The 22,768-nt window shown below is 37.3% G+C and overlaps 1 protein-coding gene across 6 annotated transcripts in view; it reads right to left on the bottom strand.

Annotated features, from left to right (window-relative positions):
* Window positions 1–22,768, bottom strand: part of FGF13 (fibroblast growth factor 13) — a 767,088-nt gene that overhangs the window by 130,311 nt on the left and 614,009 nt on the right. The window contains exon 1 of one of the 6 annotated variants that reach the window (XM_066249780.1): window positions 21,964–22,024. The exons of the other annotated variants lie outside the window; for them this stretch is intronic. Within the exon in view, the coding sequence (XP_066105877.1) occupies window positions 21,964–21,991 (28 nt within the window). The 5' untranslated portion in view covers window positions 21,992–22,024. Of the gene's footprint in view, window positions 1–21,963; window positions 22,025–22,768 lie in introns of those variants that run through there. 6 annotated transcript variants of the gene reach the window in all.

Here is a 22,768-nt window from a genome sequence, read left to right as displayed (position 1 = left end):
GTTCTACCTGGACAGTACTTATGCTTGGGACTAGTCCACAGTTTATGAATAACAAATGGTACCTGTTGGTCACAAAATCTAACTTTTAAGGTGACTACTTAAGTCTCTTTTCACAATGAGAAGGAACAGAAAAGCTGTTGACCAAGGAAAAATATCAAGTGAATAACATATTTAAAGAATAAAATATGGGAGTGACGTCATGGAAATGGCGCCGTGAGCAGTACATCTGACAGATCTCCCCAAAATCTCAACAAATTTATCAACTAGAAACAGAAAAATTTATCCTCGGAGCATTCCGGAGTTCCACACACACACTGAAAGCAAAAGGACTGTTGCTGAGGAGGGAGTACACCTGTGGTGAGTCAACCCACACGTGCAGCTGCCCACCCACACTCAGGGAGCGGCAGCCTGGGCACTGGCGGCCGCCACTGCATGCCCTGAGAAACCATGCGTGCGCCCGCCGTGCCACAATCCGGAGAGTCCCCGGCCACTGGCGTGCCGAGAAACCGCGCGCGCCCCGTGCCGCGGTCTGGGTGGGGCGCCAAGGCTGTCTTTCCTAGTCAGGAGATTCTCTCCATGGTCGGGGCACCTCACCCAGCCATTCAAGCTAACAATCAAGCGTTGGGGGGAGGGGTGCGCAGGCAGCCTGAAATACTTTCTGGAGCACAGCTGCGGATCCAATCACTGAAATTAGCATAACCGACAAAATCTACGCACCCACGGGGCTCTAATTGATAAGATCTCTCCCAGTTCAGTGATCCAAGACAAGAGGCGTGATATTTTTCAGTGCCTTTCACTAAAGGGGCAGGGGCAACTTTTGATTGACAGAGCCTCCATATTCAGGGATATACCTAACAAGAGGGACTTGGCAGATATTAAGATCCATACAGCAAGCAGCGACTAGTGCTTCTTCTTCCCAGCCAAAACAGGCTACCAAGTGTGGAAAGCCTGGGTTGAGTGGTCCAACTGAATGATAGGTGCTGAACAGTCACCTTGACAACAATTGACTCCCAGCCCCACCTGATTACACTGGAGCCTTACCCAGAGCCTTGCGCTGAGTGAGGATAGAGTGGGGATTTCCCAGCTCTTTGAGCCTCTTACTCCCCAGACAGAAGCAGTGGCAGCCTCATAGCTGGATCGCCAGGCTGCTAATTCAGGAAGGGGAGACTAGGAAAGAGACTCCAGGAAAGCAAACTCTCTCATTGTTGGACTTTGCAAACGCCAACAAGCCTTGACTACCAGCGAGACTAAAGCCAATTATATGACATTGCCATAGAATACCATCAACTGCAAATTCCTACCTAAGAGTGACACAGGGGCAGAACCTGGGGTACAGAGTCACCGACCAGGAAGAGGGGGAGAAAAGAAAAAAGGAAGAAGTTAACCTCTCAAAATCAAGAAAAATCCACAGACTTTATAACTTGTTCCACTAATTCTTTGTTGTTGTTGTTTCTTTCTTCTATCTTATTGCCTTTATTATTATTTCTATTTCTTCCACCTCGGTCCTTTTACTCTCTGCCCGTCTTATGCTACCCTTTTCTTGAACTACACTACCCATGAGTGTTACATTTTATTTCTTTTCTTCATCCTAACTCTCCTTTAGGGTTACACTCCAAAACCCTTAACTCTCACTCTCTCCCCTTTTGTTTTTTTGTTTTTTTTTCCTTTCCTTTTTTTCTTCATTCGTTTCTCTCTTTTTCTTATTTTCTCCTTTCTATTCATTTCTTCTTTTCTCCTTTTACTTTTCCTCCCATTTAAGCCTCAATCACGAACAAATTATTTAATTTGGGACTCAAGTTTTTTTTTTGTTCTTTTTTTTCTTCTGCTTTTGTTCTTGGTTTTCCTTTATTTGTTTGTTTTTGTGGCATTTTGGGCACTTTTTACATTGCTTTTTAACTCACTAGCATTCCTCCCAACCCATAGTCTCCATTGTATTTAGTCTTTGCTCCACTTAATACAACAGATTTTTACTTATTATTTTTATTTTTATTTTTTTCTTCTTTAATTATTGTTTTTTCTCTCCTTTTTTCTGTTTCCCTCTCATCCCTCTCATTATATCTCTTAGTCGACCATCACTTACAAGCAAATCATTTTATGCTTGTCTAAGATTTTCTCCTTTTTTTTTGTATTTAGTAGGTCCCTACTCCCTTTTTTGCCCCTTAAACTCTTCACCCCAAATCAGGCCCTCCATTATAGGCAGTTTTTGTTCCATTTAGCATAATATAATTCACAGGTCATCACGATATTTCCCTAAGGAGGTGAGAGGAGGAGAAGAGAAGAAAGAAAAAAGGAGGAAATAATAAATTATTACTTTTTTGTGGAGTGTTTTCCTTTTTTCTTTTTTTTCCTTTTTATTTTTTATTAATTCTCATTAACACTATAAACAAGACCACCTTCAGATGCCAATAAGAAAAAGGAAATCGAACATTATGGATACAAAAGACAGAGAGGTAACACAAATAGATGTGGAAAAATGTATGGAGAAAAGATTTAACATATTGGAAGCCTTGGAGCCAAATGACAGAGAATTTAAAATAGAAATCTTAAAAATACTCAGAGATATACAAGAAAACACAGAAAGGCAATTTAGGGAAATCAGAAAACAACTCAACAATCACAAAGAATATATTACCAAGGAAAATGAAATGATAAAAACAAATAAAACAGAAATGAAAAACTCAATTCAAGAGCTGAAAAACGAGGTAACAAGCTTAGCTAATAGAACTGCCCAGATAGAAGATAGGATCAGTGAAATAGAAGAAAAGCAACTTGAAGCACAACAGAGAGAAGAAGAAAGAGACTCAAAAATAATAAAAAACGAGAAAGCCCTACAAGAATTGTCTGACTCCATCAGAAAGAATAACATAAGAATAATAGGTATATCAGAGGGAGAAGAGAAAGAAAATGGAATGGAGAATATACTCAAACAAATGATAGATGAGAACTTCCCAAGCCTGTGGAAAGAACTAAAACCTCAAATTCAAGAAGCAAACAGAACACCGAGTTTTCTTAACCACAACAAACCCACTCCAAGGCACATCATAATGAAGATGACACAAACCAATGACAAAGAAAAAATTCTCAAGGCAGCCAGGGAAAAGAAGAATACAACATATAAAGGAAGGCCCATTAGATTATCATCAGATTTCTCAGCAGAAACTCTACAAGCTAGAAGAGAGTGGACCCCAATATTTAAAATCCTGAAAGAGAGGAACTTTCAGCCAAGAATACTATACCCATCAAAGGTATCCTTCAAGTATGAAGGAGGTATAAAAATATTCACAAATACAGAAAAGATGAGAGAATTTATCATCAGAAAGCCCCCACTCCAGGAAATACTAAAGGGGGTTTTCCAACCAGATTCAAAGAACAAAAGAAGAGGAGATGACGTCAGAGTAATGGCGGAGTAGGAAGCGATACCAATAAATCTCCCCCAAAACTCAACAAGATCTTCAACCAGAAACAGAAAAACCTATACTTGGAGCCTCCAGATCCTTCACAATACACCCGAAGGTATGGTCGAGTGAAAAATTGGCTAAATATATAACCAAATCCTGAAGGAAATAGGGAGTAAGAAATGCTCCGCCTTCCTCACTAACCTAAACAGGGCGGCTTTCTCTGGTAACTGTGAATATAGAAACTGAGGCGGGCAAAGGGGGTGAATACATCCAGGCCGCGCACAAAAGGCCGAACCAGGCTGTGGCACGGAGATCCTAGCGGAGGAAAAACTGTTCCTGTGGCAAGCCGGGCAATACAAGCTAACACTCGCGCCAAACCCAAACAAAGAAAGACAAGCGGGGCAGCCATTTTACCCGTTCTCCTGGTTGGTGCGCAGTTAGTGGGTGAGAGATCTCTTCCTAAGCCCCAGAAGTGGGTGTCCGTGTTGCCCCACAGAGAGGCAGGGTCAGAGGCCTTTCTGTGGGCCAAAAGCAGAATCTCTGGGCAGCCCCAGCGCCCTGGGAAAGCCGCGCACAGGAGGGAGCGAGAACTAAATCCAATGGGGGAAATTTTCCGTGCTGGTGAGGGTTTCACTCAGGGAAACGCGGCTGGCCTCATATCCTGGTGTGCGCGCGCAGATAGGTAGTGAGCGATTCCTCCGAGTGCCTCGGCAGTGCGCGCCCGTATTATCGCACAGAGGGGCAGAGTCAGGGGCCTTTGTGTGGGCAAAAGCGGAATCTTGGGCCGCCCCAGCACCTTGCAAAAGCCGCGCATGGGGACGGAGCGAGAGCGAATTCCAGCGCTGCAAATTTCCATGCGGTTGGGGGTTTCACTCAGAGTGTGAGACTACTGGCCGGATATCCTGGTCTGCGCACGCAGATAGTGAATGAGAGTTTCCTCCAAGCACCCCGGAAGTGGGTGCCCGCCTGTGTTACCGGACAGAGTGGCAGAGCCAGAGGTCTTTGAGTGGGTGGAAAGCCCGCCTGATTATGCTAGCAGCTCTGACTGACTGAGCCTTACACAGAGCCCTGTGCTGAGTGGAAATAGAGTGGGGAGTTGCCAGCTCTATGAACCTCTTACTATCCAGGCAGAGGCAGCAACAACCCCATAGCTGGATTATCAGGCTACTAATTGAGGAAGGAAAGACTAGGAGAAAGGCTCCAGGAACACGGACTCTCTCACTGTCGGAGCCTATGAAAGCTAATGAGCCTTGACTCCCAACGAGACTAAAGCACAATACATGATATTGCCATAGAGACTTATCAACTGCAAACCTCTACCTGAGCGTGCCAAAGGGGCAGAAACTGGGGTACAGAGTCACCGACCAGGAAGAGGGAGAGAAAAGAAAAAACAAGAAGATAACCTCTCAAAATCAAGAATAATTTGCAGACTTTATAACCTATCCCATTTTATTATATTTGTTCATTTGTTTCTCTTATCTTCATTCTTGATACTTTTTTTCCTCCTCCAATTTGGCCGATTAACTCTCTGCGGGTCTTACTCTCTCCTCTCCTTGAACTACACTACCCATAAGTGTTACATCTCCCATTATCTTTTTTCTCCTCTTCCTTTCTCTCTATGAGGGTTGCACTCCAAAACCCTTAACTCTCTCTCTCTCCTTTCTTTTTTCTTCTTTTACTGGTTCCCTCTTTTTTTCTCTCTCTCTCTTTCTTTTCTCCCTCTATATTAGTTTCTTCCTTTATCCTTTACATCTCCTCTCATTCAAACCTCAATAACAAAGAAATTATCTTATCTGGGACTCAAACTTATGTTTGTGGCATTTTGGGGGTTTTTTACTTCACCTTTTTAACTCACTAGCAGTGCTCCCATCCCTGGCTCTCCATTTTATCTAGTTCTTGTTCCACTAAATACAATAGTATTTTTTTAATTTGTCCCCCCATTTTTCTGTTCTCTTATTCCTCTCATCATAACTCTTAGACAACACCAACACCTAAAAGCAAATCATTTTATTCTTGACCCAAATTTTTTCCTTATTTGCTTTTTGTGGGTCCATACCGCCCCCCCTTTTTTTTTCCTCTTTTTTTTTCTTTTTTTTTTTTTTTTGCCCCTTTATTACTTTTCCCCAATTCAGGACCTCCATCACAGGCATTGTTTGTTATAACTCAGAGTTCACCACAAGATTTTCTCAAGAAAAAGGGGAGAGGAGAGGAAAAAAGGAGGGGGGGAATAATTTTCTTTTTTTAAAAATTATTATTTTATTTTTCTTTATTTCATTATTAATTTTTTTTAAAAAAACAACTCTTTTTGATTTTTTATTTTTTTTAACTTTTTATTCTTTATTAAATCTCATTAATACTATCAACAAAACCACCCTCAGATGCCATTAAGGAAGAGAAAATCGAATATCATGGATACAAAAGAAAGAGAGGTAACACAGCTAGATGAGGAAAAATCTACGGAGAAGAAATTTAATATATTGGAAACCTTGGAGCTAAATGACAGAGAATTCAAGATAGAAATCCTAAAAATCCTCCGAGATATACAAGACAACACAGAAAGGCAATTTAGGGAGCTCAGAAAACAACTCAATGAACACAAAGAATATATGTCCAAAGAAATTGAAACTATAAAAACGAATCAAACAGAGATGAAAAACTCAATTCACGAGCTCAAAAACGAAGTGACAAGCTTAGCTAATAGAACAGGTCAGATAGAAGAGAGGATTAGTGAAATAGAAGACAAGCAACTTGAGGCACAACAGAGAGAAGAAGAAAGAGACTCAAAAATTTAAAAAAATGAGATAGCCCTACAAGAATTATCTGACTCCATCAAAAAGAATAACATAAGAATAATAGGTATATCAGAGGGAGAAGAGAGAGAAAATGGAATGGAGAACATACTCAAACAAATAATAGATGAGAACTTCCCAAGCCTGTGGAAAGAACTAAAGCCTCAAATTCAAGAAGCAAACAGAACACCGAGTTTTCTTAACCCCAACAAACCTACTCCAAGGCATATCATAATGAAATTGACACAAACCAACAGCAAAGAAAAAATTCTCAAGGCAGCCAGGGAAAAGAAGAATACAACATATAAAGGAAGGCCCATTAGATTATCATCAGATTTCTCAGCAGAAACTCTACAAGCTAGAAGAGAGTGGACCCCAATATTTAAAGTCCTGAAAGAGAGAAACTTTCAGCCACGAATACTATACCCATCAAAGCTATCCTTCAAATATGAAGGAGAAATAAAAACATTCACAGATACAGAAAAGATGAGGGAATTTATCATCAGAAAACCCCCACTCCAGGAATTACTAAAGGGGGTTCTCCAATCAGATACAAAGAACAAAAAAAAAAAAAAACAGAGCCACAAGTAAAAGCTCCAAGAAGAACACAATAAAACCAAATTTAAAATGTGACAACAACAAAAAGAAAAAGGGGGAGAAGATGGAGATTAACAGTAGCAATGGATGATGGAGTGCAAAAGTACTCACAAAATAGTTTGCTACAATGAACAGGGTAGGGACCCTTTTCATTTCTCAAAGGTAACCACCATTGAAAAAACCACCACAGAAGCACATGAGATAAAAAAGATAGCAACAGAGGAAAGATGTATGGAATACAACCAAATAAAAACAAAAGATAGAAAAACGAAAGGGAAGGATCAAACAAGACACAAAACTAACAGAAAGCAAGATATAAAATGGCAATAGGGAACTCACAAGTATCAATAATTACACTAAATGTAAACGGATTAAACTCAACAATAAAAAGGCACAGAGTAGCAGAATGGATTAAAAAAGAAAATCCAACTATATGCTGCCTACAGGAAACTCCTCTAAGTAACAAGGATAAAAACAAATTCAAAGTGAAAGGCTGGAAAACAATACTCCAAGCAAATAACATCCAAAAAAAAGCAGGTGTAGCAATACTCATATCGGATAATGCTGACTACAAGACAGGAAAAGTACTCAGAGATAAAAATGGCCATTTCATAATGGCTAAGGGGACACTGAATCAAGAAGACATAACAATTCTTAATATATATGCACCAAACCAAGGAGCACCAAAATATATAAGACAGCTACTTATTGACCTTAAAACAAAAACTGACAAAAATACAATCATACTTGGAGACCTCAATACAACGCTGACGGCTCTAGATCAGTCATCCAAACAGAGAATCAACAAAGACATAGTGGCCTTAAACAAAACACTAGAGCACCTGGATATGATAGACATCTACAGGACATTTCATCCCAAAGTGACTGAGTATACATTTTTCTCCAGTGTACATGGATCATTCTCAAGAATTGACCATATGTGGGGCCACAAAAACAACATCAGCAAATTCAGAAAAATTGAAGTTGAACCAAGCATATTTTCTGATCATAAAGCCTTGAAACTAGAATTCAACTGTAAAAAAGAGGAAAAAAATTCCACAAAACTGTGGAAACTAAACAACATACTTTTAAAAAATGAATGGGTCAAAGAAGAAATAAGTGCACAGATCAAAAGATTTATACAGACTAATGAAAATGACAATACGACATATCAGAATCTATGGGATGCAGCAAAAGCAGTGATAAGAAGGAAGTTCATATCACTTCAGGCATATATGAACAAACAAGAGAGAGCCCAAGTGAACCACTTAACTTCCCACCTTAAGGAACTAGAATAAGAAGAACAAAGACAACCCAAAAGCAGCCGAAGAAAGGAGATAATAAAAATCAGAGCAGAAATAAATGAATTAGAGAACAGAAAAACTATAGAAAAAATTAATAGAACAAGGAGCTGGTTCTTTGAAAACATCAACAAAATTGACAAACCCTTGGCAAGACTTACCAAGGAAAAAAGAGAAAGAACTCATATAAACAAAATCCAAAATGAAAGAGGAGAAATCACCACGGACACCTTAGATATACAAAGAATTATTGTAGAATACTATGAAAAACTTTATGCCACTAAATTCAACAACCTAGAAGAAATGGATAAATTCCTAGAACAATACAACCTTCCTAGACTGAGTCAAGAAAAAGCAGAAAGCCTAAACAGACCTATCAGTAGAGAAGAAATAGAAAAAAACCATTAAAAACCTCCCCAAAAATAAAAGTCCAGGCCCTGACTGACGGCTATACCAGCAAATTTTATCAAACACTCAAAGAAGACTTGGTTCCTATTCTACTCAAAGTCTTCTAAAAAATTGAAGAAGAAGCAATACTTCCAAACACATTTTATGAGGCCAACATAACCCTCATACCAAAACCTGGCAAGGATGGCACAAAAAAAGAAAACTACAGACCAATATCTCTAATGAATACAGATGCTAAAATACTAAACAAAATACTAGCAAATCAAATACAACAACATATTAAAAAAATAATACATCATGATCAAGTGGGATTCATCCCAGAATCTCAAGGATGGTTCAACATACGTAAAACGGTTAACGTAATACACCATATCAACAAAACAAAGAACAAAAACCACATGATCTTATGAATAGATGCAGAAAAGGCTTTCGATAAAATACAACACAATTTTATGTTTAAGACTCTCAACAAAATGGGTATAGAAGGAAAATATCTCAACATGATAAAGGCCATATATGATAAACCATCAGCTAACATCATATTAAATGGCACTAAACTGAAGGCTTTCCCCCTTAAATCAGGAACAAGACAGGGTTGTCCACTCTCTCCACTCTTATTTAATGTGGTACTGGAGGTTCTCGCCACAGCAATCAGACAAGACAAAGAAATAAAAGGCATCCATATCGGAAAAGAAGAAGTAAAGGTATCACTTTTTGCAGATGATATGATCCTATACATCGAAAACCCCAAAGAATCCACAAAAAGACTACTAGAAACAATAAGCCAATACAGTAAGGTCGCAGGATACAAAATTAACATACAGAAGTCAATAGCCTTTCTATATGCCAACAATGAAACAACTGAGAAGGAACTCAAAAGAATAATCCCCTTCACAAATGCAACAAAAAAAATAAAATACTTAGGAATAAACATAACAAAGAATGTAAAGGACTTATATAATGAAAACTATAAACCATTGTTAAGGGAAATCGAAAAAGATATAATGAGATGGAAGAATATACCTTGTTCTTGGCTAGGAAGAATAAATATAATCAAGATGGCTATATTACCCAAAGCAATATACAAATTCAATGCAATACCCATCAAACTTCCAATGACGTTTTTTAAAGAAATAGAGCAAAAAATCATCAGATTTATATGGAACTATAAAAAACCCCGAATAGCCAAAGCAATCCTAAAGAAAAAGAATAAAGCTGGGGGCATTACAATACCTGACTTCAAACTCTATTATAGGGCCACGACAATCAAAACAGCATGGTATTGGCAGAAAAGTAGACACTCAGACCAATGGAACAGAATAGAAAGTCCAGAAATAAAACCACATATATATAGTCAAATAATTTTTGATAAAGGGGCCAACAACACACAATGGAGAAAAGAAAGCCTCTTCAATAAATGGTGCTGGGAAAACTGGAAAGCCACATGCAAAAGAATGAAACTGGACTACAGTTTGTCCCCCTGTACTAAAATTAACTCAAAATGGATCAAAGATCTAAACATAAGACCTGAAACAATTAAGTACATGGAATAAGACATAGGTACTCAACTCATGGACCTGGGTTTTCAAGAGCATTTTATGAATTTGACTCCAATGGCAAGAGAAGTGAAGGCAAAAATTAATGAATGGGACTACATCAGACTAAGAAGTTTTTGCTCAGCAAGAGAAACTGATAACAAAATAAACAGAAAGCCAACTAAATGGGAAATGATATTTTCAAACAACAGCTCAAATAAGGGCCTAATATCCAAAATATACAAAGAACTCATAAAACTCAACAACAAACAAACAAACAATCCAATAAAAAAATGGGAAGGGGATATGAACAGACACTTCTCCCAGGAAGAAATACAAATGGCCAACAGATATATGAAAAGATGCTCATCTTCTTTAGCTATTAGAGAAATGCAAATCAAAACAGCAATGTGATACCACCTCACACCTGTTCGATTAGCTATTATTAGCAAGACAGGTAATAGCAAATGTTGGAGAAGCTGTGGAGAAAAAGGAACCCTCATACACTGTTGTTGGGAATGTAAAGTAGTACAACCATTATGGAAGAAAGTATGGTGGTTCCTCAAAAATCTGAAAATAGAACTACCTTATGACGCAGCAATCCCTCTACTGGGTATATACCCCCAAAACTCAGAAACATTGATACGTAAAGACACATGCAGCCCCATGTTTATTGCAGCATTGTTCACATTGGCCAGGACATGGAAACAACCAAAAAGCCCGTCAATAGATGACTGGATAAAGAAGATGTGGCACATATACACTATGGAATACTACTCAGCCATAAGAAATGATGACATCGGAACATTTACAGCAAAATGGTGGGATCTAGATAACATGATACGAAGCGAAATAAGTAAATCAGAAAAAACCAGGAACTGCATTATTCCATACGTAGGTGGGACAGAAAAGTGAAACTAAGAGACATTGATAAGAGTGTGGTGGTTACGGGGGGGAGAGGGGAATGGGAGAGGGAAAGGGGGAGGGGGAGGGGCACAAAGAAAACAAGATAGAAGGTGACAGAGGACAATCTGACTTTGGGTGACTGGTATGCATCATAATTGAACGACAAGATACCCTGGTCTTGTTATCTTTGAATATATGTATCCTGATTTATTGATGTCACCCCATTAAAAAAATAAAATTATTTAAAAAAAAATTAAAAAAAAAAAGAACAAAAAAAACATAACCACAAGTAACAGCTCCACCAAGAACACAATAAAACCAAACTTAAACTGTGACAACAAAAGATAAAAAAGGGGACTAAGGATGAAGATTAACAGTAGCAAAGGACGATGAAGCGCAGAAATACTCACAAGAAAGGGTACTACAATGAATATGGTAGGTACCCTTTTCATTACTTAATGGTAACCACCCTTGAAAAAACCACCATAAAAACACTTGACTTAAAAAAGGTAGCAACAGAGGAAAGAAGTATGGAATACAAACAAACAAAAACAAACTATAGAAAAACAAAAGAGAAGAATCAAACAAGATACAAAACTAACAGAAAGCAATTGATAAAATGGCAATAGGGAACCCACAAGTGTCAATAATTACACTAAATATAAATGGATTAAAATTACCAATAAAAAGACACAGAGTAGCAGAATGGATTAAAAAAGAAAATCCAACTATATTCTGCCTACAAGAAACTCATCTAAGCAACAAGGATAAAAACAAATTCAAAGTGAAGGGCTGGAAAACAATACTCCAAGCAAACAACACCCCAAAAAAAGCAGGTGTAGCAATATTCATATCTAATAATGCTGACTACAAGACAGAAAAAGTACTCAGAGACAAAAATGGTCATTTCATAATGATTAAGGGGACACTGAATCAAGAAGACATAACAATCCTTAATATATATGCACCAAACCAAGGAGCACCAAATATATAAGACAATTACTTATTGACCTTAAAACAAAAACTGACAAAAATACAATCATACTTGGAGACCTCAATACACCGCTGACGGCTCTAGATCAGTCATCCAAACAGAAAATCAATAAAATATAGTAGCCTTAAATGAAATACTAGAACACCTGGATATGATAGACACATACAGGACACTTCATCCCAAAGCGACAGAGTATATATTTTTCTCTAGTGTACATGAAACATTCTCAAGAATTGACCATATGTTGGGCCACAAAGACAATATCAGCAAATTTAGAAAAACTGAAATTGTGCCAAGCATATTCTCTGATCATAAAGCCTTGAAAATAGAATTCAACTGTAAAAAAGAGGGGGAAAAACCCACAAAATTGTGGAAACTAAACAACATACTTCTAAAAAATGAATGGGTCAAAAAAGAAATAAGCGCAGAGATCAAAAGATATATACAGACAAATGAAAATGAAAATACGACATATCAGAATCTCTGGGAAGCAGCAAAAGCAGTAATAAGAGGAAAGTTCATATCACTTCAGGCCTATATGAACAAGCAAGAGAGAGCCGAAGTAAACCACTTAACTTCACACCTTAAGGAACTAGAAAAAGAAGAACAAAGACAACCCAAAAGCAGCCGAAGAAAGGAGATAATAAAAATGAGAGCAGAAATAAATGATATAAAGAACAGAAAAACTATAGAAAAAATCAATAAAACAAGGAGCTGGTTCTTTGAAAAGATCAACAAAATCGACAAACCCTTGGCAAGACTCACCAAGGAAAAAAGACACAGGACTCAAATAAATAAAATCCAAAATGAAAGAGGAGAGATCACCACAGACATCATAGATATACAAAGAATTATTGTAGAATACTATGAAAAACTATATGCCTCCAAATACAACAATCTAGAAGAAATGGATAAATTCCTAGAACAATACAACCTTCCTAAACTGAGTCATGAAGAAGCAGAAAGACTAAACAGACCAATCAGCAGGGAGGAAATAGAAAAAACTATTAAAAACCTCCCCAAAAATAAAAGTCCAGGCCCGGATGGTTATACTAGTGAATTCTATCAAACATTCAAAGAAGGCTTGGTTCCTATTCTACTCAAAGTCTTCCAAAAAATTGAAGAAGAAGCAATACTTCCAAACACATTTTATGAGGCCAACATAACCCTCATACCAAAACCTGGCAAGGATGGCACAAAAAAAGAAAACTACAGACCAATATCTCTAATGAATACAGATGCTAAAATACTAAACAAAATACTGGCAAATGGAATACAACAACATATTAAAAAAATAATACATCATGATCAAGTGGGATTCATCCCAGAATCTCAAGGATGGTTCAACATACGTAAAACAGTTAACGTAATACACCATATAAACAAAACAAAGAACAAAATCCACATGATTTTATCAATAGATGCAGAAAAAGCTTTCGATAAAATACAACACAATTTTATGTTTAAGACTCTCAACAAAATGGGTATAGAAGAAAAATATCTCAACATGATAAAGGCCATATATGATAAACCATCAGCCAACATCATATTAAATGGCGTAAAACTGAGGACTTTCCACCTTAAATCAGGAACACGACAGGGGTGTCCACTCTCTCCACTCTTATTTAACGTGGTGCTAGAAGTTCTGGCCAGAGCAATCAGACAAGACAAAGAAATAAAAGGCATCCATATCGGAAAAGAAGAAGTAAAGGTATCACTTTTTGCTGATGATATAATCCTATACATCGAAAACCCAAAGGACTCCACAAAAAGATTACTAGAAACAATAAACCAATACAGTAAGGTCGCAGGATACAAAATTTACATACAAAAGTCCATAGCCTTTTTATAGGCCAACAATGAAATATTAGAAAACGAACTTAAAAAAATAATCCCCTTCACGATTGCAACAAAAAAAATAAAATACCTAGGAATAAACATAACAAAGAATGTAAAGGACCTATATAAAGAAAACTACAAGGCATTGCTAAGAGAAATAGAAAAAGACACAATGAGATGGAAAAATATTCCTTGTTCTTCGATAGGAAGAATAAATATAATTAAAATGGCCATATTACCCAAAGTAATATATAAATTTAATGCAATTCCCATCAAAATTCCTATGACATATTTTAAAGAAATGGAACAAAAAATCATAAGATTTATATGGAAGTATAAAAAACCCCGAATAGCCAAAGCAATCCTAAGGAAAAAGAATGAAGCTGGGGGCATTACAATACCTGACTTTAAACTATATTATAGGGCCACAATAATCAAAACTGCATGGTATTGGCAGAAAAATAGACACTCAGACCAATGGAACAGAATAGAAAGCCCAGAAATAAAACCACATATATATGGTCAAATAATCTTTGATAAAGGGACCAACAACACAAAATGGAGAAAAGAAAGCCTCTTCAACAAATGGTGTTGGGAAAACTGGAAAGCCATATGCAAAAGAATGTAACTCGACTACAGCCTGTCCCCGTGTACTAAAATTAATTCAATATGGATCAAAGACCTAAATATAAGATCTGAAACAATAAAGTACATAGAAGAAGACATAGGTACTAAACTCATGGACCTGGGTTTTAAAGAACATTTTATAAACTTGACTCCAATGGCAAGAGAAGTGAAGGCAAAGATAAATGAATGGGACTACATCAGAATAAAAAGTTTTTGCTCAGCAAGAGAAACTGATATCAAAATAAACAGACAGCCAACTAAATGGGAACTGATATTTTCAAACAACAGCTCAGATAAGGGCCTAATATCCAAAATTTACAAAGAACTCATAAAACTCAACAACAAACAAACAAACAATCCAATAAAAAAATGGGAAGAGGACATGAACAGACACTTCTCCCAGGAAGAAATACAAATGGCCAACAGATATATGAAAAGATGCTCAGCTTCATTAGTTATTAGAGAAATGCAAATCAAAACTACAATGAGATACCACCTCACCCCTGTTAGATTAGCTATTATCAACAAGACGGTTAATAACAAATGTTGGAGGGGCTGTGGAGAAAAAGGAACCCTCATACACTTTTGGTGGGAATGTAAAGTAGTACAACCACTATGGAGGAAAGTATGGTGGTTCCTCAAAAAACTGCAAATAGAACTACCTTATGACCCAGCAATCCAGCAATCCCTCTACTGGGTATATACCCCAAAACCTCAGAATCATTAATACGTCAAGACACATGTAGCCCCATGTTCATAGCAGCACTGTTCACAGTTGCCAAGACATGGAAACAACCAAAAAACCCTTCAATAGAAGATTCGATAAAGAAGATGTGGCACATATACACTATGGAATACTACTCAGCCATAAGAAATGATGACATTAGATCATTTACAGCAAAATGGTGGGATCTTGAGAACATTATACGGAGTGAAAATCAGAAAAAAAGAAGAACTACATGATTCCATACATTGGTGAAACATAAAAACGAGACTAAGAGACATGGACAAGAGTGTGGTGGTTACCAGGGGTGGGGGGAGGGAGGACGCAGTAGGGAGGGAGGGAGAGAGTTGGGGGGAGGGGGAGGGTCACAGAGAAAACTAGATAGAGGGTGACAGAGGACAATCTGACTCTGAGCGAGGGGTATGCAACATAATTTAATGACAAAATAACCTAGACATGTCTTCTTTGAATATATGTACCCTGAATTATTAATGTCATCCCATTAACATTAATAAAAATTTATAAAAAAAAGAATAAAATATTACTAAAAGGAAAAAAATAGAGGTCTGACTGTTTGTCTTTGGGTTCATCTTTCCTTGTCTTTGGAGTGTTAAGATCTATAGAACAGGGTTATACTGTGATTTAGGAAAAACATGGCAAAGAGGCTGCTTGAGTTGCTTATAGTCCAGTCTATCTCTATCTCATACTACTACTGTAAAGCAGTAGTTAACTACTAAGAAGTCATAGATTCAAGTCCCACGTTCTATTCCCAGCCAGGGCACACAGGAAAGGAGACCATCTTCTTCTTCTCTTCTTCACTCTTCCCCCTCTCCTTTCTCTCTGTCTCTTTCTTTCTTTCCTGCAGCCAGGGCTCCATGGGAGCAAAGTTGGCCTGGGCGCTGCAGATGGCTCCATGGCCTCTGCCTCAGGCACTAGAATGGCTCTGATTGCAGTGGATCAATGCCCCAGAGGGGCCGAGCATTGGCCTCTGGTGGGCATGCCGAGTGGTTCCTTGTGGGACACATGCGAGATTCTGTCTGTCTGCCTTCCCTCCAACCCCCATCCCTGCTTCTCACTTTGGAAAAACAGAAAAAAAAGAAGTCATAGATTCTTCAGGACTCAATTAATAGGTTTTTTTTTCTACACAAATTACAGTTTGTTTTATTTTATTTCTTTAGAGAGAGAGAGAGAGAGAGGAAGAGAAAGAGATGAGAGGCATCAATTCATAGTTATGGCACTTTTAGTTGTTCATTAAGCACTTCTCATATGTGCCTTGACCAGGAGACTCCATCCGATCCAGTAACCCCTTACTCAAGCCAGTGACCTTGGGCTCAAGTCAGCAACTTTTGGGCTCAAGCTTATGACCACAGGATCATGTCTATGATCCTACACTCAAGCTGGCAACCTTGTGCTCAAGCTTGTGAACCTGTGCTCAAGTCAGATGCATCCACATTCAGGCTGGCAACCACAGAGTTTTGAACCTGGGACCTCAACATCCCAGGTTGATGCTATATCCATTGCATGACCACCAGTCAAGCATAAATTACATGTTTAGTTACTATTGTTATTAATCCTGTGCTATTGAGTAGGTAGATAAATAGAAGTATTGAATATTAGCATTGTCTCCTAAGAATGTTTAATCCAGTAAGGGAAATAAGTACAAAGTTCAATATAATGTGAGGGTGCTTAGAGTGAGTGTCATATGATTGGTTTAGCTAGATAGTACTATGAGAGTTCCAGGGGTGATGAAATCTTATTTGATTAGAGTAAATAAAGGAAAGGCATCTCAGAGGACATGAACCAGTCTGATACACATTCAAGTCCTTAGTTAAATTACACTTAGTCAATGAGGCCATTCCAAATTCAGCCAGCAGAAGGCATCTATTCTAGTCCTGATCTGTGGCTTTCTGTATTTCCATTAGAGTACTCCTCACAATGTATCTGAATTAGCTACCTGTGCAACCAGTCTGTGCCTTCCTGGAAGGCAGGGCCTATGGCTCTTTTATCTTGGCACCTTTCTCAGTGTATAGCACATCACAGAAAGGGCACTGCATAGAGTATGTACTAATGAATTAGATAAATCCCTCCAGGTGTAATTGAGGATGCAAGATTGACTGAAGCTGTTTTCTTAAGGAAGGAAGGAGAAAGGACTGGCAAGGTGTGTTGAACCAGACTGTTGTAGGCTTTGTTTATAGAATAAAATTAATGACTCCTTGACCTTAAATGGCTGGCATTCACAAAGCTAGTAAGTTTTTTATGTAGAGAAGAAACATAATGAATGGCATTTGAAGACCTTATTATATTCTATTATATACTAGCTAGCACTAAAGCTAAAAAAGTATCTTACTCAAATACTCAATTAGGCCTGAGTGTAAAAATGAATATTACAAAGAATGCCAGAATATTTGGTCTTTACAGAAATATGTGCACATAATCAACCAAAGAAAGAGTCTTAGTAAACATCTACAGTACTGATTCCTCTGGAGTCCTGGTATATGCCTAAATAACATCCATCTTGTCATGCAAGGAAAGGCTCTTGGATAGTAAATTAGTTCTCTAATAACATAGGAAAGGATAGAGTATGTTGAAAAAGAGTCAATATTTGGACATTGCAGGTCCACATTGAATTAGACATAAGGAATTAGTATAACTAATGAATTAGATTTTTGGGTCCAAGAGACATGTGTAAACCCTCTTTAATGTGTAAATGGCAATACCTGTTATTTATAATTCCCATTGAGTAAGGTTTGTTTGTTTTTTTAATTCTACTTTAGAAGGCAATAGTATTATGTCATATCAAATAAGAGCTGATAAATTTTATGAAACACTGTTGACATATTCAGAAACTTGAAACACAATGTAAGAAGAGTTAAATGTAACCATTTTTAATATTCTCATAAATGATGCACTATTAAACCATACTTTACTAAGCCCTCCTCAAACAATTCCTTCTGAACAGAATGTAGATATCATTTTTTCATTTGGTATAAAAATTCAAGCTTTCTTTTCTTTCCTTTTTTTTAAGTGAGAAGAGGGGAGATACTGAGACAGATACCTGCATGTGCCCTGACCAGGGCCCACCCAGCAACCCTTGTCTGGGGTTGATGCTCTGCCCATCTGGAGCCCATGCTTGCAACTGAGCTATTTTTTTTAAATTTTATTTATTCATTTTTAGAGAGGAGAGAGAGAGAGGGAGAGAGAGAAACAGAGAGAGAGAAGGGGGGAGGAGCTGGAAGCATCAACTCCCATATGTGCCTTGACCAGGCAAGCCCAGGGTTTCGAACCGGCAACCTCAGCATTTCCAAGTTGACGCTTTATCCACTGCGCCACCACAGGTCAGGCGCAACTGAGCTATTTTTAGCACCTGAGGCAGAGGCTCCAGGAAATCATCCTCAGTGTCCAGGACAATGTGCTCCAATCAATCAAGCCATGGCTGTGAGAGGAGAAGAGAAAGAAAGAGAGAGAGAGAGAGAATGGAGAGGGGAGGGGAAGGGAGGAGAAGCATATAGTTGCTTCTCCTTTGTGCCCTGACCAGGAATCAAACCCAGGACTTCCACATGCCAGGTTGATGTTCTACCAATGATCCAACCGACCAGGGAAAATTCAGACTTTCAAATGGACAGATTAATGAGTAATCCTTTAAGTATGTATATTATAAACAAATTATTTGTTTTATAAAAACACTCATAAAATGGCTCTTTTCCTTACTACATACCCCATGCAGATTTCAAATGAGACTTGATTTACCTATAACTTTCTGGTAACAATTTCATTGTATAAAAACAGAGTAGTTGTTCACTTGATTGTTTACACTTTGAGGTCATTCTCAGTGGCACTTTTGGAATGAAAAAAGTTATGATATATTCACCTTTCTCCCATGGGCTTGGGTACCAAGGGAGACTTACAGGATTTTTTTCTACCCAAGAGGCACTTCTTTCCTATGGATATTCTCAGTCTTTCATAAAAGCTTAGCTGCTTGCATGAATTGTGTTGCTACTCAAGACCTCTTCCCTTCCAACAGTATGCAAAACTCCAAGAATCCAGTTTCGAAAGCAGATAGCAAAAGTCCAGGATAGACTTCCATTATTCTTCTAAAGACACAATTTGAAAAGAGTTTTTCTGGTCAGTTTTATAATATCAGCTTAGATTAGTCATGTCCAAAACAAATACATTGAAATAGTTTTGAGTGTTCTATACAATCATTGTGAATAAACTCTTTCACTCAAGAAACACTTAGTATCTACCAAGTCTCAGGCCCAGGTCCAAGCAGTCAGAACTGTGTATTAATAATAAAACAATTAGTAAATATATTATTTGTTAAATATTTATCAATAAGAAAATTAACAAATATGCTATTTAATATATTTCCTAAAGAGGGAAATCTGTCTTCATATGTTCTAAAGTTTGAAAGCTCTAAATCAATATGATGAGAACTATTAGGTAGGCCACTGAATAGAAGGCGTACAACCATCTAGAAACAAAGAAAAACATAAAGACACCTTGAAAAACTGAAGAAGTAATCGTAGCAAACAGAAAGCAGTACAGCAAGGACAAAGCCACTTAAGAGAAATAAATGGGTGAACTAAAAGAAGTTGTTTAGAAACAAGACTAAAAGGGTAGGCTAAAGAAAAGAAATTCTGATTTCTTTAGTTAAATAAGCATGATCATGAAGGCTTCACGGTTGTGAGGGGTGGCAGAAAGCACAGCTACTGTCTGTACTTTAGCTTCTCTGAGGACCAAAGAAGAAACACCAAACTTAACTGGAGGATGAGGATTTAAGGCGAATGATCCTGGATTGTGATATGCTGAAATAAAATCTTTAGAGAACTTCTGGGTGCAGTGGTTGGGACAAGCTCATCTGTACACCAGGGGTGAAGTGCTTTCCTGTCTAAAGGCAAATAAATAAACTACCTGAACTTCTTTGGGACTCCTTCTTTTTTGGTTACATAAATGTTCCTCTGATCTCATTTTCACTGGGTTACCATGAACTCAGAGCTTATGCTATATTACGTCAGGTATTTTTTAACATTCCTTTCAAAAAGAAATTCAAGTCACTGTCAATCTGTTTCATAGTTTGCATTCATTTTTGCAAAGGGGCTTAGTTTGCCACAAACATACATCTACTTAAAACAGACACATCTATTTATACATTTCATCAGTTTAGCTAGAAGTCTTTTGTAAGCATTAAGTTGGTTGATGTTTGAATCTAAACAAAGAGCTTTCATGGCAATCTGATCATTTCTAATTAATACATGCATATGCCAATGCAATGCCTATTTGATGAGAATTCCCTGTGTCACAGACCTTACTTAGCAAAGACTTAATGGACATATTCTGCTCAAATACTTTATAAACAGAGTGACAAGTTTAAATATTTTTGCTACACATACCATAATCTGACATAAGGGGCATAGAGTCTGTTCTCTAGTTGTTCCTTAAAGAATCATTATAAGCTGTCTCTCATCTGACAGGTAGAAACTTTGGTAGGTTTCTAATAGGCATGAATTGTGAGGCTCAAAAAAGGAAATGCTGAACCCATCTCAGAAATTCAATAATGATTTTCATCACTAACATTCCCCTGATGCACTACCTATTGAAAGGAATTTTTTCCCTTCTTTTCATGGAGAGATCAATTGAAAATAACCCAATAAACAATGTCTGTATAACATGACAGATCAATCACAACCTCCATTTACAGAAACTCCACCACCACTCCAAGTAAGCTAGGAAATCCTGACAAGTACTCAGAAGGGAAAACCTGTTAATCCCAATTAATTCAGTGAATAAACAAACACAGGCTACTCAGCAGTTTTGGAACAGAGGGAAAGATTTTGAAGAAACAAAAATTGTGAAGAGGAACCATTCACTTGAAAGAAATAACCTAGCAAAATAAAACATTCAGAGGGGTTAGCATTGTCTGGGACCCTTTTGAGTGTAATGTTAAAGCACAAAGGGTTTCACTTAGCTCAAGGAGGCTACTTCATTCAGATAATACGTAGCTGGCAAAAAGTTTCCTAAGAAAAGATGCCATTTTATTTTAGTTCTGCGGTAAAATTTCTCATTAAAACATAGCCCCAGAGTGATTTTGACCCTCTAAAAGAATCCACCTTGCTATTTTCAGAGGCTTAAAAGCTGCCACTTTGGCAATCTTCTCTTCTCTTTTTTTTTTTTTTTCCGTGAGGCAGAGGCTCTTGGGCGTTGGTCCCATTAGCTATCTGCCGCATCTCCCTTGCCGCCATGGAGGGATGGATCCTCTCCTAGTTTCACTTAGACATTCTCGAAAGCCTAGCTTCTGTAATTTCCCTTTAGATATACCTAATAAGATTCTCAGAATTAATCAGTTATTGTGTTCACCTTTCCTTAGTTCTCCGTTGCCTTCTCTTTCTTTCCTTTATCTAAGCTTAAAGCAAAATAAATTTAAATTCAATTATAATCATTTACTCTCTTTTCTTTCTTTAGAAAGTAAAATGAATGTTTGTGCTGTATATATGTAGAGTGAATGCAGATCTGGAGGGAAGAAATCTCTCTTTAATCAGCCAGTGGTTTGGTTCTCTAAACACAAATAGTACTTTAAATAGACAGATGTACACATTCACTTTCCTATAACAATTAATATATAAAATGTCTCTTAGAAAAAAATAAAGGAAACCTTTTTCAAAGAGTTTATGCTCACAGCCAAACATCACGGAGTACAAGAAAACTCAAGAGCCCCTGTTCCACCCAGAAAGAAAATATCTCAACAGAAAGATCCCCAGCATAAATTTGTTCGTTTTTATAAAGGTGTTAATGTCCAAGATAAGCTTTCAAATCTATGTCCTTCAAAAACATTACTTAAATAATCTTACCTGAATACGACTTCCTTAACAAAGCCATGCTTCTTTATAAGCTGCTCCTACCCAGACAAATGTTGTCTACATTTGGAGCAGACAGAGAGAGGAGATTAGGGAAATTTTAACGCATATCTAAAGTATTCTCCAAGGTACTGGCCAGAAACATCAAGCCCATACTCGCGGTATAGAGAGATCATTAATGGGCATTAGTGACAGACCATTATGACTCTCACAGATCATTAATGATTCATCATGTAGCAGTATTGTTCTAGCAATAATCAGATCATTGCTTGGACTCGGATATAAGCTGTGCCCATACTATTTGCTTAAACTTATTCTTTCCAAGCAGAAAATTTTATTTTCCCTTCTAGATTTACAAAAAAAAAATGTCTGTAATAGGACCCTTCAGCACATTAGAGGCTCTTTTGAAGTTAGCTGCCTTCTTTGGTACACAACTCTCTCACTGTCAGGATTCTTATAGTCTAAAAGATTCCCTAATAGCTTTTTGGATGTAGAAAATGTATCTTTTTAAAATTAAGTTATTGATCAACAGAAAATTCTACAAGCAAATAGATATTTATAAGAGTTATAATTTCTAAATCATCTGTAACAATTGTAAAAATGTTGAAATTCTACCTGAATTTTGAGTTTTCTGCCAAAAATACATTTTTACATTGAAGTCTTCTGTTAAAAATTCAATAGCAACCTATGTCTAGCCTTTCAGCTAATTATAACAAAAAATAAGAAACAGACAATTTTAGAATTATATCATACACATTACTGAAACACTCAATAGTGTTCATATAGGAATCAAATTTTT

Source organism: Saccopteryx bilineata, chromosome X (assembly GCF_036850765.1).
Source record: "Saccopteryx bilineata isolate mSacBil1 chromosome X, mSacBil1_pri_phased_curated, whole genome shotgun sequence".
Classification (NCBI taxonomy): domain Eukaryota; kingdom Metazoa; phylum Chordata; class Mammalia; order Chiroptera; family Emballonuridae; genus Saccopteryx; species Saccopteryx bilineata.
The sequence above is the reverse complement of the archived record's forward strand: the minus strand, read 5'-3'. Positions and strand labels throughout refer to the sequence as shown.